The 16,828-nt window shown below is 37.3% G+C and overlaps 1 protein-coding gene across 50 annotated transcripts in view; it reads left to right on the top strand.

The window, feature by feature from the left end:
* The window catches only part of CCDC171 (coiled-coil domain containing 171), a 416,355-nt gene that overhangs the window by 168,688 nt on the left and 230,839 nt on the right, over nucleotides 1–16,828 (top strand). For 29 of the 50 annotated variants that reach the window (XR_010113576.1, XM_063609154.1, XM_063609129.1 and 26 more), the window contains 3 exons: nucleotides 13,625–13,731; nucleotides 15,507–15,596; nucleotides 16,625–16,825. Coding sequence is in view for 49 of the 50 variants with exons in the window: in XM_063609154.1 (XP_063465224.1) it covers nucleotides 13,625–13,731; nucleotides 15,507–15,596; nucleotides 16,625–16,825 (398 nt within the window). In the remaining variant the exon portion in view is untranslated. The remainder of the gene's footprint in view (nucleotides 1–13,624; nucleotides 13,732–15,506; nucleotides 15,597–16,624; nucleotides 16,826–16,828) is intronic. The other 21 variants (XM_063609151.1, XM_063609160.1, XM_063609140.1 and 18 more) reach the window with 2 other exon arrangements.

Here is a 16,828-nt window from a genome sequence, read left to right as displayed (position 1 = left end):
AGAGTATATATAATACATAGTCAATAGAACTAGAATGAAAGTACAATCCACTTCCCTTTGACTTATCCTATGACAGTAGACAGACATTTTGTTCTCCTGCCACAGTATCCTCCCTCTTTTGAAAATGGAGGGTCGGTACCAACTATAAAATTGGGAAGCTATCTTTCTACTGTGTAGATGGTGCTTTCTGAGGCAATAAGAGTATTTTCCCTATCTTTCTTTCAACTCCCATACCATCTCCTTGTAACTCCCAGAATACAGCCAGCCAGGAATGACCCAGGGATTGGAGGTAAAGTTCTGAGAAGTCTCCTTTGTATTGTCTCTAGGAATCAAGACAAAAAAAAAAAAAAAAAAACATTGCTAGCAGTTCATAATCTATCTAACTATATGTGCCGGAAGTCCAGGGAGTAGATTGGGAGATGATACCACCTAAGTTCAGGGATTGCTACTTGCTGAAAAATATAATAGGAACTGTGTACACTCATGTAGTTTCAGATATTGATCTTAGAGGGAGTTTTATTACCATGTAATTGATTCAGAGTAGAACTTTGGAGAATTTATACATACAGTCTTTTTTCAAACTTTCTAAATATTGTTAGGGTTTTACTCTTTTTTTTCATTCAAAAATTAAGGAAAACTAAATAGAATTTGTGAAAAACTAAGCACCACAAAACAAGGGGAAAGGAACAGTACCTGGTACATTTAGAACAGAGTGGTGAAATGATTCACCATGGAAATCGAAATAAAATTTAGAAGCTATTTGGCATCCACAGTAGGCTACAAAAAGAAATGACCTTTTTCAGATGGGATTAATAAGGAAAGAAAAGGCTGAAAGAGAAAAAGGTTAATTCTCCTCCTACTCCGAAAAAACCCAATAAGATTAACAAGTAAAAGAATGACATAAGGAAGGAGTCTAAAGAAACTAAAAATAGGATAGTAGATTAAAAAATTGTGAGTACCTATGACAGAATTGACATTAGAAAATCTACAATCTGCAATTAACATTTTAGATTGGTGATTTGGAGGACAAAATGTAGAAAAAAACACAGATAAAATGCAGAGGAAAAGAACAAAGAATTAAAACAGATAAGGAAAGAAAAACAAAGGGAAAAGATGATAATATGGAGTACCAATGAAAAGATTGTACGTCTTTCTAAGGCAAAAACTAGAGTAAATGAAACAAATGTAATAATTGAAGACATAATTAAAAAACACTAGTTTGAGATAAAAAAGATTGTAGCATGCCAGATGAGATCACTGCTTTACAGGAAAAAATAATCAAATAACACCTGTATTTAAGTATATTTTTGAAATTTTTAAAATTATAAGAATAAAGGAAAAATGTGTTACCTATAAGAGCAGAAATATGTATAATGAACATGTTTTTTTTTTTGCTCCCAAGAGAAACCTCAATAAAATTTACTTTAAAAAAGATAAGATCCTCGTATGATCTCTCTTCCTTCAAATTCATCCAGTAATTAATTGCTATCTTTTTTAATGAAAAATTCAAATATGTACAAAAGGAGGCAGAATAGTATAACAAAATCTGTTGCCCTCACCACTGAGATCAACATTATCAACTTAAGAACCAATCTTGTTTCATCTACTTCCCCTCTGCTGTATTATATTGAAAGCATATCCCAGCCATTTCTGTATTATATATCTGTATAATACAGATATCTGCTGTATTATATAGAAAACATGTTCCAGATGTGTTTAATTTTATTAATAAATATTTAAGTTTGACTCTCTAAAAAATGAAGTCTTTTTAAAAATATAAATACAAGATCATTATCATATGTAAAAAGTTAAAAATTTCTTAGTATCATAAATTTCAAAGTTTCCTGTATATCTCATATAATATCAGTTTGTTTAAATTAGTATGCAGAGAAGGTCTAGATATTATGGTTGGCTGATTTTAAAAAATCTGTAGATTCCTCTCCTCTTCTGTCTGTCTCTTTCTTTTTTGAGATGGAGTCTCACTCTGTCACCCAGGCTGGAGTGGCGCCATCTCGGCTCACTGCAAGCTCCACCTCCCAGGTTCACGCCACTCTCCTGCCTCAGCCTCCCGGGTAGCTGGGACTACAGGTGCCCACCACCACGTCCCGCTAATTTTTTTGTATTTTTAGTAGATGGGGTTTCACCATGTTAGCCAGGATGGTCTCAATCTCCTGACCTTGTGATCCGCCCACCTCGGCCTCCCGAAGTGCTGGGATTACAGGCGTGAGCCACTGCGCCCGGCCCTCTTTCTTTTTTTTGAGTTGGAGTCTCACTCTTCTCCAGGCTGGAGGACGGTGGCGCAATCTTAGCTCACTGCAACCTCCGTCTCCCAGGTTCAAGCGATTCTCCTGCCTCATCCTCCCGAGTACCTGAGACTACAGGTGTGCACCAACATGTACAGCTAATTTTTGTATTATTTAGTAAAAATGGGGTTTTGTCATGTTGACCAGGATGGTCTTGAACTCCGGACCTCAAGTGATCCACCTGCCTCAGCCTCCTAAAGCGCTGAGATTACAGGTGTGAACCGCCATACCCGGCTTTCTCTTTTTGTTTATCTTTTTTGTTTGAAATTTATTTGTTAAAAAACTGTTTCATTTGTTCTAGGAGTTTCACAGCCTGCATTTTTCTGATTGCATCCCACTGTATAGTTTAACATGTTTTTTTGTTCTGTAGATTTTCTCTAAATTGGTAATAGAATCTGCAGTAATGGAAATGCTCTGTATCTGTTGTTTTAATATAGTAGACTCTAGCCATATGTGGCTATTAAGTGCTTTTAATATTACTATAATGACTAAGGAATTGAAAATTTAATTTTAACTAATTTAAATATGAATATGAATAATCACTGTTAAATAAATTTTACTATCCACAGATTGGAAAGTACAGAATTGAAGGCTTGATTAAGGCTTGGCCTCTGATTTTCTTTGAAATTGTATATTTTTAAAAATTCACTTTAAATTCTTCATCTTGTACACTTCTTTTTTGAGTTCTATAAGTCTTTGACCTATATCAGTTTGAATTTTCAATTTTTATTTCTCAATTCATATCCTGTTTAACACTATCATATTTGTTATGATTGGTTTAATTACATTTTGCCTTTACTAGGCTTGTTCTTATTATTTCTCTTTAGGAGAAATTGTAGACTTTTTTTCCATTTTAGTCATAGAATATTAAGAATTATAAATATAAGAAGTAACTGTGAAGGTCAAGTGTGCATTATAAGATAAGAACATGTAAAGCTAGAGTTTGATTGGGTAGTCAGAACCACTATAGTATTTTTGAATAAGGAATTTATTGTAAGAATTAGACCTTATGCAATTGTGGGAAGAGCTGGGAAAGTAAGGTCAGATAAACCCATTGTAAGTTGAGGAGCATATTGAATGTATATTGCTTTTGCACTATTGTAAAGTTGAGAAATCTTAAGTTGAATCATTGTAAGTTGAGACTGTCTGTACTCTGTACTTAGTCCTTCTTTTTCTATCTGGTCACATGTAACTGGTATTTTAACTTCCTTTACTACCCATACCCTGTTGCTTTGCTGTCAGCAAGCATCTCAGCTGGATATGGTACCATCTCTGGTGAGGTGGTCCACACCTGTATTCCAGGAGGGTCTATTATCCAGGAGAGCTATGGTATGGTTCTAGTGTGAGTTTGAAGTCCTGAGAACTGGGAGAGCTGATGATGTAAGCTCTGGTGGGGGTCTGAGCCTGAAAGCAAGAGAAGATTGATGTTGCTGCTCAAAGACAGCAAGGCAGAGAGAAAGCATTCTTTCTTACTCAGGCTTTTATTCTCTTCAGACCTTCAACAGATTGGATGAAGCCCACTCAAGTTAGGGAGGGCAATCTGTCAATTCAGATGTTAATCTCCCTCGCAGACATACCCAGAAATAGTGTTTAACCACATATTTGGGCACCCAATGACCCAGTCAGGCTGATAAAAATTCACCATCACGTCCCCTTTTCTCCTTCCTCCTTGTCCCTGGTAACCTCCATTCTACTTTCTTTTCTATGAATTTGACCACTTTAGATACCTTACATTAAGTGGAATCATACAGTGTTTGTGTCTTTGTGATGAAAAACATAGTAAGACCAGTGAATCCTATGGAAACAATCTTATTTCCACACTTCATTTGCTGTAAAATGCATTCTCTGATCAGAAGCAATGCCATTTGGAATACATGATGGTGAATTAAAGTATTTTGTGTACACATGGATGGTGGTTTGGTCAGAAACGTTATGGTTAGGGAAGGAAAATCTGTATTCAGAGTAAGTGTCTATCTTAGTAAGAATAATGCATTGCCCATTCCATGATGAAAGTTACTCAGTGTGATCAACCTGCTACCGAGTTGCTATCTCATCCTCCCAGACAATGGTGTCATTTCATGGTCTCAGTGTTTGTTTTTGCTATTGGTGAATTTGGCACTCAACAGGAGTTGTAACCCATTTGGTGAATGGTGAATGGAAGTTCATACTGCTGAGCCTGTGTATTACCTCTGTCCTTGCTGCCATGACTCTTTTGTTCAGTTTGTAAAGACAAACATGGCTAGGAAAAAACACTGGTTGATATCCATAGGATACTTCATTTTGCCCTCCTGATTATTAAGATCCTTGTCTACTGAAGTTGATCTGGACACAGCACCCATTTGAAGAAGTCTGCCCACATGTTCTTCCCCAGACAACCTTGTTACCAAATTTCTATTCACATTCTTTCCAAGTCCCTAACCATTCAGCCAAATGGTTAGACACTACACATGAATTGGTGTTTATTTGTATCTTTGGTCATCTGTCATTCTAGGAAGAATGATAGTCACATCCACTACTTGAAGTTCTGCTTACTGGGAGGATTCTTTTTACCACTGTTCTCCAGAGCCACCCTTGAGTGGGGCTGTAGTGCTGCTGCAGCTGCCTATTTTTGAATCATGTCAGCGTATCATAGAGAACCATCTATAAACAAAGCACGTTTTTTTTCTATTTGTCAGCTGATCATAGAGAACTCTGCATGCATCCAAGGTGTGGGTTAAGAGAGAGAAAGCAATGTAACAGAAATAGGGCCCATGGGAATCTGGACTACTTGCTCATACAACTTACTTGTGCCTTCAGGACTTATATACCACTTTCATTTGATGATAGAGTGCTCTTATGTATGCCAAAATTTATGGATCGGTAGATCACACAGTAACCGTTTTATGATGGGCAACCTCTAGTCACATGGTGAATTGTTGGCCATGTATTCAGTATCTGCCGAGGACCAGTAGCAAGTCCAAAGCCTATTTTCAAAAGGAGAATAGTTATCTGTAGTGGATGGCTTGCTTTGCTTCTAACTCCTAAAAGTTTGTGCTATGATCCACTTATAAGGACCTGTGAAATGCTATATACATAGCATAGTAGTTGCTACTTTCTGTTCATCAGGTCCATTCAGAATGATGCCATCAATTTAATAGAGAATGAAGTGGAGCATGTGAGATCTTTGGTAATGGAGAGTTGATTAAGATTTCTACATACTAGATTGTGATAGAGAGCCAGAATTGGTATAGCTCTGTGGTAGGGTGGCAACAAAGATACACTGCTGGTCCTGCTGGATGAAAAAAACTGGTTTTGGTGGTCTTTACTAAAGGGGTAGAATGAATAGCTTCAGTCCAATTGCCAGAAAATATGTTGATTTGTTTCACAATGAAACTGCATATTTAATTGCAGCAGCAATTGGAGTCATACTGATTAATTCACTGTCATTCTCTAAGATCCATCTGTATTCTGCAGCAGCCCAGTTAGGTGAGTTGAATGCTGATGTGGTAGGAATCACCATGCCTTTATCTTTCAATCCTTTAAAAGGCAGTAATCTCTACAGTCTTGCCAGGAGTGTGGCATTACTTTCGATTTGTATTTTGGTAGGTAAAAGTTCCAGTGATTTCCTCTTGGCTTTCCCACTTGGTTTGCCTCTGTAATATCCCTCACTCTATAGGTCAGGTAACCACTGTGGACGTTGTGCCAGTTGCTTCATTTGTCCTTTCTAACTATGTGTTCCAAACTCGGAGAATAACTATGGGGTGGGTTCAGGTACCTACTGGACCCACTAGAGAGAGGCCTCAGCTAAAACTCAGTTAATTACCTGACCTCTGTAAGCTCCTACCCTGACTACTGAAACCACAATAGCACATTTTATGTCTCCCTGAATTAATGGCAGTTCAGATCCAGTGTCCAGTTATCCCTGATAAGTGTAGTTAATTCCTCTCCCCCAGTACAGTTACCCTGTTAGATGGTTGCATGTTTCTTTGAGGAAGGTTAGGAGGAAGATTTACAGTATTTTTTGGCACTATGTCAGGATTGCTAACAGAGACCCATCCTCTTTATTCACAGGTCCCTAGGTCTGTGAATGAGCTCAAGTCTGAGAAGTATTTGAGGACTAATTCTTCCTTTTTTGTTTACTTAAGTCCTACTTCTGGTAATCAGACCTAGGACTTTTCTACCTATACAAACCAAATGAGACTTAACTATGCTGCCCATTTATTTTGGTTCTAGGAACACCATGATCAGTTAGCCAGTGTCAGTGATCTCTGTAGGTCAAACCATTTTGTTTATTGCTTTGACTCCACTACCCATTATGTTAAACATGTCCACTTTGTCTCTGGAAGTTAATTGCTACCATTTGGTCTCTGTTACCCAAGATCCAATCACTCGCACTAAATTCAGGGAGCCCATTTTGATGGCACCAGTGTTTGCTGTTATTCTTTGCCTTCGGGCCACATGGAGCTTATCAAGCTACACAGAGCTCATCAAGGAAGCAGGGACTTCCATTACTAATATATTTCTCAAGCTTTGGTAAAGGAAGTGTTTTTTGAATTCTCCCAAGAGACATAGTTAGAGAGTGAGAAGGACTTACATAATAAATACTTTCCATATGTTAGAAAAGTTATGAACCATTTTCCCTAAACACTCTAGAATGGGCACTAATGTTTGCAAGATAATGAAAGATGTTTATTTATAAACTTAGTGATTAAGACAATATACAGTGTTGTGGTCTCAGTTTAAAAAAAGTCTGACTGCCAATAAAATGTTTGTATTAGTGCTTTTAAAATGAAAACAGAATTTTCTTAGTTATCAATACATTATATATTAAATGTTTGGATTTTATCAGGTGAAAAAACTCATTTGAACATTATTTTCTGTTTTCTACTACAAGATCAAAAATCAACACTAAACAACAGAGTTCAGTTCGGAACATGAATGTTACTACTCATATTCTATATTGATAGCTGTGTAAAAAAAGCTCTGTCTTTTGTCTATATTCTCCCTCCATTATTTCTTACTAATTCTCCCTTCTTGGGATCTTGGAGAAAAATGAAGTAGGTAACAAGATGGTTAAGAAGATGGAGAAGATAGACTCCATTCATGAAAAGTTACTGTTTTTTTCTGTAGAACTGTAGATTACTGAAATAATGATGCCAGCTTGAAAAACAATGATTTATATGAGTTATGAAAAATTATTTAGTTTTTGAGATTGTCTAAAAGGAAATATGTAAATAGAGGGCTTGGAACCTTTTTTCTACTCCACCCCCTCCTGTGGGCTACTAATTCAAGAAAAGATTTGCCAAAGTACAGCCAGAGTTGAAACTTACTTAAAAGTGAGAGGGAGAGATCGAAACAGGGTGTGGTGAGTGAAAGTAACCCACATATTTGGGTACCCAGTGACCCAGTCAGGTTGATAAAAAATTCACCATCACGTCCCCTTTTCTCTTTCCCCCTTGTCCCTGGTAACCTCCATGCTACTTTCTTTTCTATGAATTTGACCACTTTAGATGCCTTATATTAAGTACAGGTATAGACAGAGGGAGAGGGAAGCTCAGGATTTTGAGTTGATGTTATTCAAGTATAAAGTGTTCCTGATATATTCTGTTCTTCATTTGGAATTTGACTTTTGAAAAGCTAATTATGATCACTGTTCAGATCCTTTTTGCTACTCTTTATTTGTGAGTTTTTCTTTCTTTGATAGGATAGCTTTTATAGTTCATTGTTTTTTGGGCCATACTGAAGTGATTAGAAGATTATTAGGTTAAGTCAAATCACTCAATAAGGTCCTTGGTTTAGGGTGACCCTTTTTTTTTTTTATTTGTAAGCATTTTGTCAGGTTAAGGGACCAGTAAATGTTTCTTTTTTGTAATAAATTTGGGTGGGATATTGTCTTAGTTCCTTTTGTGCTGCTATAACAGAATGCCTGAGACTGGGTAATTAATAAAGAAAGGAGGCCGGGTGCGGTGGCTCATGCTTGTAATCCCAGCACTTTGGGAGGCCAAGGCGGGTGGATCACGAGGTCAGGAGATCGAGACCACGGTGAAACCCCGTCTCTACTAAAAATACAAAAAAATTAGCCGGGCATGGTGGCGGGCGACTGCAGTCCCAGCTACTCGGAGAGGCTGAGGCGGGAGAATGGCGTGAACCCGGGAGGCGGAGCTTGCAGTGAGCCGAGATTGCGCCACTGCACTCCAGCCTGGGTGACAGAGCGAGACTCCGTCTCAAAAAAATAAAATAAAAATAAAAAAAAAATAAAGGAGATTTATTTCTTACAATTCTGGAGGCTGGGAAATCCAAGATTGAGGGGCCAACATCTGGTGAGAACCCTTATGCTACATCATCTCATGGTAGACGATGAAAGGGCAAGAGAGAGCAAGAGTTGGGGAGAACTGACTTCTATAACAAACCTACTTCTAAGATAATAAACCCATTCCTGTGATGACATTAATTCATTCATAAGGGTAAAGCCCTCATAACCCAGTAACCTCTCAAACATTCCACTTCTCAACACTGCATTGGGGATTAAGTTTCCAACACGTGAACTTTGGAGGACATATTCAAATCATAGCAGCTGGAGGCTGAGCAAGATGGCTGAATAGAAGCCTCCAGTGATCATCACCCCCACAGGAATACCAAATTTAACAGTTATCTAGGCAAAAAAAAGCACCTTCATAAGAACCAAAAATCAGATGAGCAGTCACAGTACCTGTTTTAAACTTCATATCACTGAAAGAGGCATGGAAGAGGATTGAAAGACAGTCTTGAGTTGCTGACACCACCCCTCTTCCATGCCCCAGCAGCAGCTATGTGGTTGGGGCAATCTGTGCACTTGGGGGACGGAGAGCACAGTGATTGTGGGACTTTGCATTGAAGCTCAGTGCTGCCCTGTCACAGTGGAAAGCAACACTGAGAATAAGCCAGTGCTCACGGAGGGAACATTTAGACTAGTCCTAGCCAGAGGGGAATTGTCCATCCTAGCAGTTGGAATTTGAGCTCTGACAAGCCTTTCCCCTGTGGACGAAAGTGCTCAGGGTCCTAAATAAACTTGAAAGACAATCTAGTCCACAAGGACTGCAACTCCTAGGCAAGTCCTAGTGCTGTGCTGGGCTCGGAGCCAGTGGACTTAGAGGGTATGTCACCTAGTGGGACACCAGCGGGGGCAGCAAAGGGAGTGCTTGCAGTACCCCACCTCCAGCTTCAGGCAGCACAGCTCACAGCTCTGAAAGAGACCCCTTCTTTCTGCTTAAGAGGTAAGGGAAGAGTAAAGAGAGCCTTTTCTTGCAACTTGGATACCAGCTCAGCCACAGAGGATAGGGTACAAGGCAGAGTCCTGAGACACTCATTCCGGGGCTTAGCTCCCAGATGACATTTCTAGACACACCCTTGGCCAGAGGGAATCCACTGCCTTGAAGTGAAGGACCCAATCCTGGCAGGATTCATCACCTACTGACTAAAGAGCCCCTGGGGCCTGAATAATCAGCAGCAATACCCATGTAGTACACACTGTGGACCTTTGGTGAGACTCTGAGATCTGCTGGTTTGAAGTGTGGCCCAGAACATTCATAGCTATAGTGGCTATGGCAAAAGATTCTTCCTGCTTGAGAACAGCAGAGAGAAGAATAAAGGAGACTTTGTCTTGCAGCTAAGTTGGCTCGGCCACAGGATTGTAGAGCACCAAGTGGGTTCTTGGGGTCCTTGATTCCAGGCCTTGGCTCTTTGATGGCATTTCTGGACCTGCCCTTGGCCAAAGGGGAGTCTGCTACCCTGAAGGATGATTCCCAGACCTGGCAGCATTCACCACAGGCTGGCTGAAGAGCTCTTGGACCTTGAGTGAGCATTGGCAGTAGCCTGGAAGTACTCCTTGTGGGTCTGTGGCAGTGGAAGAGACTCCTCTGCTATGGAAATGGGAGGGAAGAGTGGGAAGGACTTTGTCTTGTGCTAGTTCAGCCTCAGTAGAATAGAGTACCAGGTAGATTCCTAAGGTTTCCAACTCCAGGACTTGGCTTCTGGACAGAATCTCTGGATCTTCCCAGGACCTAGGGGAGCTTGCCATCTTGAGGAGAAGGACACAATCCTGGCTGGCTTCACTACCTGCTTATCGTAGAGCCCTAGGGCCTTGAGCAAACATAGGCAGTCACCAGTTAATGGTTACAGCAGGTCTTGGGTGATATTCAGTGCTGTGCTGGCTTCAGGTTTGACCTAGTGCAGTCCTACTGGTGGTGGCCACAGGGGTGCTTGTGTCACTTCTCCCCCAGTTTTAGCTCAGCACAGAGAGACTCTTTGGGAGAAAGTAAGAGAAGACAACAAGAGTCTCTATGTAGTAATCTAGAGAATTCTTCTGGATTTTATCAAGACCACAAACCTGGTGCCTCTGTGAGTCTGCAGGAGCCACAGTGTTACTGGGCTTGGGGTGCCCCCTAATGCAGATATAGCTGCAGTGGCCAAAAACTTAGATCACAATACCTAAAGACCTTTAAATACCAGGAATGCCTTCTCAGGAAGGACAGGTACTAATAAGTCCAGACTGCATAGACTAAAATAAATAACTAACTCGTCAATGCCCAGACACTGAAGAAAATCCACAAGCATCAAAACCATCCCAGAAAACATGACTTCAGCAAACAAACTAAATAAGGGACCAGAAACCAACCCTGGAGATACAGAAATATATGACCTTTCAGATAGAGAATTCAAAACCAACTGTTTTGAGGAAACTCAAAGAAATTTAATATAACACAGAGAAGTAATTCAAAATCCTATCAGATAAATTTAACAAAGAGACTGAAATAAGAAGAATCAAGCAGAAATTCTGGAGTTGAAAAATGCAGTTGACATAATGAAGAATGTGTCAAAGTCTCTTAATAGCACTGCTTAAGCAAAAGAAAGAATTATTGAGCTTGAAGACAGTATTCGAAAATACACAGTCAGAGGAGACAAAAGAAAATAATAAAAAAGAATGAAGCACTCCTACAGGATTTAGAAAATAGTCTCAAAAGGGCAAATCTAAGAGTTATTATTGGCCTTCAAGGTGGGGGGTGGGGGCGGGGCGGGGGAAGAGAGACAGAGAGAGAGAGGGAAAGTTTATTCAAATGGATAATAATAGAGAACTTTCCAAAGCTAGAGAAATATATCATTATTCAAGCACAAGAAGGTTATAGAACACCAAGCAGATTTAACCCAAAGAAGACTCCCTCAAGGCATTTAATAATCTAGCCATAGCAGACATAAAGCTTACTTTGTACTTCAGCTAAACTTTATTATATAAACATTTTCAGGAAAGAAACTTTATGTAGAATATAAGAATGTTCATAGGTCAGTAAGGAGAGGGCATTTTGTCCCATTACTCTTCAGCACTCATATTAAGATGATTTTATTCTTCTGAATTTCTGAGAGGACGTTTTCTCCCTTATTGTAAAAACGCAGATTTCCCGAGTGTCCTTGAATGATTTATTCATGGTCTACTTGTGTAGTAGCAAAAGAAAAGAATTATACATTACATTTTTTTTATCTTGTGCAAGAGAGGAATTTAAAAAAATATATTTGGTAAGACCTTTAATAAAATTTTTAATGAGTTGTCTTTCCAACTCATACTCATTACAAAGAGTACTGTCTCCTCTATTATCATGGCTCAGAACAGTGTATTTCTTTTCCTAGCTGTCATATGTGTTGTTTCCACATTACTTTTGGTTTTTAAGTTAAATATTCCTCTTCTGTTAAAGAAAAACCAAGTTGTACCCATATATAAGTTGGTGCTTAAATTATACCTTGATAAATGTCATAAATATATTAATAACATTTTCTCCAAGATTTAAACATGAGATATCACCAATACTCTGAGCTGAATAAAGTTGCTCTATCGTTAACTAAGAATTTTTCCCCTTTCTTCCTTCTTTATTACTGCCTCCCCCAACTTCTCCATAAGTTCTAATAATAGAATATTTGAAGAATGGATAAATGATGCCATATAATTTTTTATCTACTATCTTTCTCTCTCTTATTAAACCTTACATTCTATAAAAACAGAGGCTATACCTTTCTTGTTTATCTTCGTATGCTTAATGCCTAAGATTAGTATGTAGTGGGAATTCAGTAACTTAGTTGAATGAATGACTAGCAGGACGTATAATATGAATGCTGCTGTTAAAATTTAGCTTTGTTGAAAATCCTTTTCATGTATATTGAAATATTTATATTATAACATGTGATGAGAAGAAATAACAAGAAAAGAAAAATATTTTCAATGTGAATATTTTAAAACTGAATTTGCTACTTGCTTTTTAACACTTAAAGAATAGTGCAATCAGCAATCAATTTTTTAATTTTTTTTAATTATACTTTAAGTTCTAGGGTACATGTGCACAATGTGCAGGTTTGTTACATATGTATGCATGTGCCATGTTGGTGTGCCGCACCCATGAACTCATCGTTTACGTTAGGCATATCTCCTAATGCTATCCCTCCTCCCTCCCCCCACCCCACAATGGGCCCTGGTGTGTGATGTTCCACTTCTTGTGTCAAGTGTTCTCATTGTTCAGTTCCCACCTATGAGTGAGAACATGCGGTGTTTGGTTTTTTGTCCTTGCGATAGTTTGAATCAACAATCAACTTAAAGTAGTTTTTGAAACTCAACTTTTTGGATTAATACTTGGAGCTACATTTGATCATGTGACCTTTATTAGCTCAACTAACATAATTTATGGCCCAACTAAATTAAAGTAGTTTGAGGGCATAACATGGAAATGCTCATATGTTTACGAGTTTTAATTGAAACATGATGTAGGCCATATAGATAATAACATTTTTATTGTTTATTTCAAATTGTAACTTGAGAATTTTAAGGATTGAAGAATATTTCCAAGTATAACAGAAAATTATATACTCTTGGGTTCAGAGATTATTATTTAAGCAAAATAGTGCAGTATAAAAGGCCTGACTAATCAGAAACACAAGGACCACAGTAAGTGTACATAACTCCCCCAAACAATGATAGTGTAGACTTCATTTAATTGTTGGATAAAAGGTATGTACAAACACTGCCGTTACTTAGGAGACATGAAAAAACAAAAACAAGAACAAAACTAACTACCATGTGGGTCTTGATAAGGTAGAAAGTAGTCATAAATTTAAATTTGATATATTATGAACTTTAATTTGGCTGCTTGTTTAGAAAGGCTATTAATACTTGGCCATACAGCAGTATACTTGGAGAATAAAATTCTACTCAAGGTTTCATAATGTCTTTTCGGCTCTACCTAATTGTAGTATCTCTGTTACTATTTGCCTAAGTTTTGTCCCTTTGTGACTTTAAGGGTATATTTTCATCCTATATTTTTCTCTAGGCATCCACAAGGACAAAGATAAACCTCCCAGCTTCCCTGTTGTCCTTGAGACGTTGAGGTGTACCTTGACAGATTACCAGAACAAGCTGGAAGATGCATCTAATGAGGTAACACTTGCACTGTTTGGCTCCACACATATAGCCTTCGGCCTGTACCAGTATGTATTCCTTGCTTGTTACAAAGGTCAAAAAGATTGGGAATGTTGAACTGACAGCTTCACAGATACAAAAAACAATAAATTATCTTTCGCCGTTCTTTCTTTAAGTGTGGCCTAAAGTCATGTCTCACTTATGTTTTTGTAACTCTTCAGTCACACTATTATTTTCAAAGTTATAAAGACTCTATCACTTCTTGATCTTCATAATTTATCTGTTTTGACTTAATGAAAACACTATGCAAGTAGTTTAAGTTAATATGTACTGTATTTAAATGTCAATGTGTTTTTATGACATTTAGTGTAGCTATTGGAAATTTAGATTTTGTCAGTGTTTTAGGTTAAGATTTCTACAAACTGTGGAAGTCTTAATAAAAAAGCGAGAAATCAGTTTTCATTCTCTAAAGGGAGTAAAGTGTTGTTAGAAGTTTTTAAAAAACAAGTATCTGTTTGATGTAGCCTGGGAGCTTTTAGTTTGCTGATTGAAAAAGCTCATGCTTCTATTTATCATCTCATTTGTATTGTTTAATGTGTGGGTTGATAATTTTCTTGGGTATTAAAATGTTTTATGAATTTGTGCTTTAAAAATTGAAGAGTTTGTCTAGTTACATCTTGTCAAATTAGCATATGAAGTAATTACATTAAATACAATTAGTTAGCAAAGCAACAAACAGATTGTTAGAGTCAAAGACAAGTCACATAGCATCTAATTTGGAGTTTATCCTTGTGTTTATCTCTTTCTTTCATATAATATAAATGCCATAAAATGGTTACATTTCACATTTCATATGCGGCTTATTTTATTTTAGCTTGCTAAGATGAACAAAGAAGGAAAAGTGCGTCTTTTTAATACCCTCGGTAATTGTTCAAAAGGCATAAAAGAAAATGACCATTGAAATAATTAAATTTCTATGAAGAACAAATATTACGAAGTCTTTCCCAGTGAGACAAGACAACCTGTACTGTTAGTAGTTTATGAAACTCTTCTGAGGCCTAGGTCTGGAAGCTGCAGGGTAACTAGGAAGATATTACCCACAGCGAATTGTTATTTGGGAGGATGAATGTCACATGATCCTCAGCACAGTTGAAAAGTCGACTCAGCAGGCTTTGGCTTAGTAATGTGCTTTGTTGTGAACCAGTGCCAGAGACAGCAGTGGGGAGACCAAGGGGGTGGCTGCAAAGAAAGCAAAAAGAGCAGTCTGACAGAAAGAAGAATGAACTGTCAAAGAAAATAAATCACAAGCGGTGCAGGACCAACTGATGACCTGCCACAAGCCTTCCCAGTAGGACTGCATGTGATCGACCCTGAAGTTGTCATATGGAGTGAGAGACCAGTGAATACCCTCATGATGTATAGAAAGAACAGTCTTCTGCTCTGTTCTTTTTTATTTACTTATAGATGCCCCTGCTTCTGGCGTTTTGGTCCAGTAGGATTTTAAGAATAAAGTTGTATTTGTTTACAATAAGAATGAAATCCTTTATCTGGACGTGTGGTAAAAATACAGTAACATAAGTGATATTTTAAGCTTGAATGTTTTCTTTTTAGCCACATGAACTTGTGACAGAAGCTATATAGCATTTAACCAAAAGAAATAATTTTTTAAAGACTCTTAATTACTATTGAAAAATTTGTATTTAAGTAATTGCATAAAAAGCACTTAAAGATTAACTTTTGAGTTACCCATCCTTGAAAAATGTAAAAAAGTTACTTACATTTTCTTTTATCAGCTAAACAGTATGAATGCTGCTAAGGAAAAGGCATGTAATGAACTTGATTCTACGAAACAGAAGGTAGACTCTCACACTAAAAATATAAAGGTATATTTAGAATAACTTTTACCTTTTGTATTAAGAAACAAATATAGTTATCTAGGGAATATTTTAAAGTAGAGATATTGAGGTACCTGAAAATATGTATTTCTATTTTTTAAACTATGTTTGGATAGAATTTTAATTTTTTCTTGTTGATTAAGAGTAACAAGAATGGTTTTTTCATTTAAAAAATTAAAACTTGATTGGAAATTGTTTTGGTTAAAGGAAAATTTGTTTCCCAGATTTAATTATAATACCTTATGAGGGTCAAATAATTATTTAAGATGAAATATCCAGCCTTAGGTACATATAAAACATATTTTACATAAGCACATCGTATTTGGAGTCTGTTTTCATCATTTTAGGGTGGAGCCATTGTTTTCAGTACATCATGTCTGTTAATGGGCTGAGACCACACCTGGCTAAGGCCCAGGACTATAGTTTATTTTAGTTTCTGTGCTGGTTTTATGTACTACATCTTTGCAAAATTATACTGAGTCAACTCTCAGAAGTTTCCCAGTATTGCTGGAATTTTATTATGTTGTTTCATGTTGGGTTTGTCATGGACACACTTCAAAAGAATTTGTTAGGTTTAAGGAATAAACAGTTCAGCAGAATTTTGTGCCACATATTTGAGATTTCTATAAGTGGTTGGGATGTCATTGGAAAGTAAATGTTCTTATATTAAATGTAAGATATTTATTTTAAAATATTTAAAAATTTTTGAACTACAACGTTGTTTTAAAAAAATAGGTTGAAAGGAAACTCCCTTGAAAGAACTTTTTGGAATAAGCCATCATATTAACATTTTATGTCAATGTTTAAACATAACAAATGTTCTAATTTTTGAGCTAGGATATTATATTTAGAAAATACATTCAGTAACATATTTTAATGTAAACAAATGCTTGCCTGCCTTTGTGATTCTTTCATTTTAAAGCTTTGAAAATTTTCAATATGTATTTTATACTAGTGTCCCCTCACCCCTTGTTGGCTGGCCTTTCTACAATCTCTTTATTTGGTATCTATGACAGGAACTTCAGGATAAACTGGCTGATGTTAATAAAGAGTTAAGTCATTTACGCACTAAATGTGCAGACCGAGAGGCTTTAATAAGCACTTTAAAAGTGGAACTACAAAATGTGCTGCACTGTTGGGAGAAAGAAAAGGCTCAGGCAGCCCAGTCTGAAAGTGAACTGCAGAAGCTTTCCCAGGCTTTCCATAAGGATGCAGAGGTA

This window comes from Symphalangus syndactylus, chromosome 9 (genome assembly GCF_028878055.3).
Source record: "Symphalangus syndactylus isolate Jambi chromosome 9, NHGRI_mSymSyn1-v2.1_pri, whole genome shotgun sequence".
Taxonomy (NCBI): domain Eukaryota; kingdom Metazoa; phylum Chordata; class Mammalia; order Primates; family Hylobatidae; genus Symphalangus; species Symphalangus syndactylus.
Note: the sequence above shows the minus strand (reverse complement) of the source record. Positions and strands in the feature narration are given on the sequence as shown.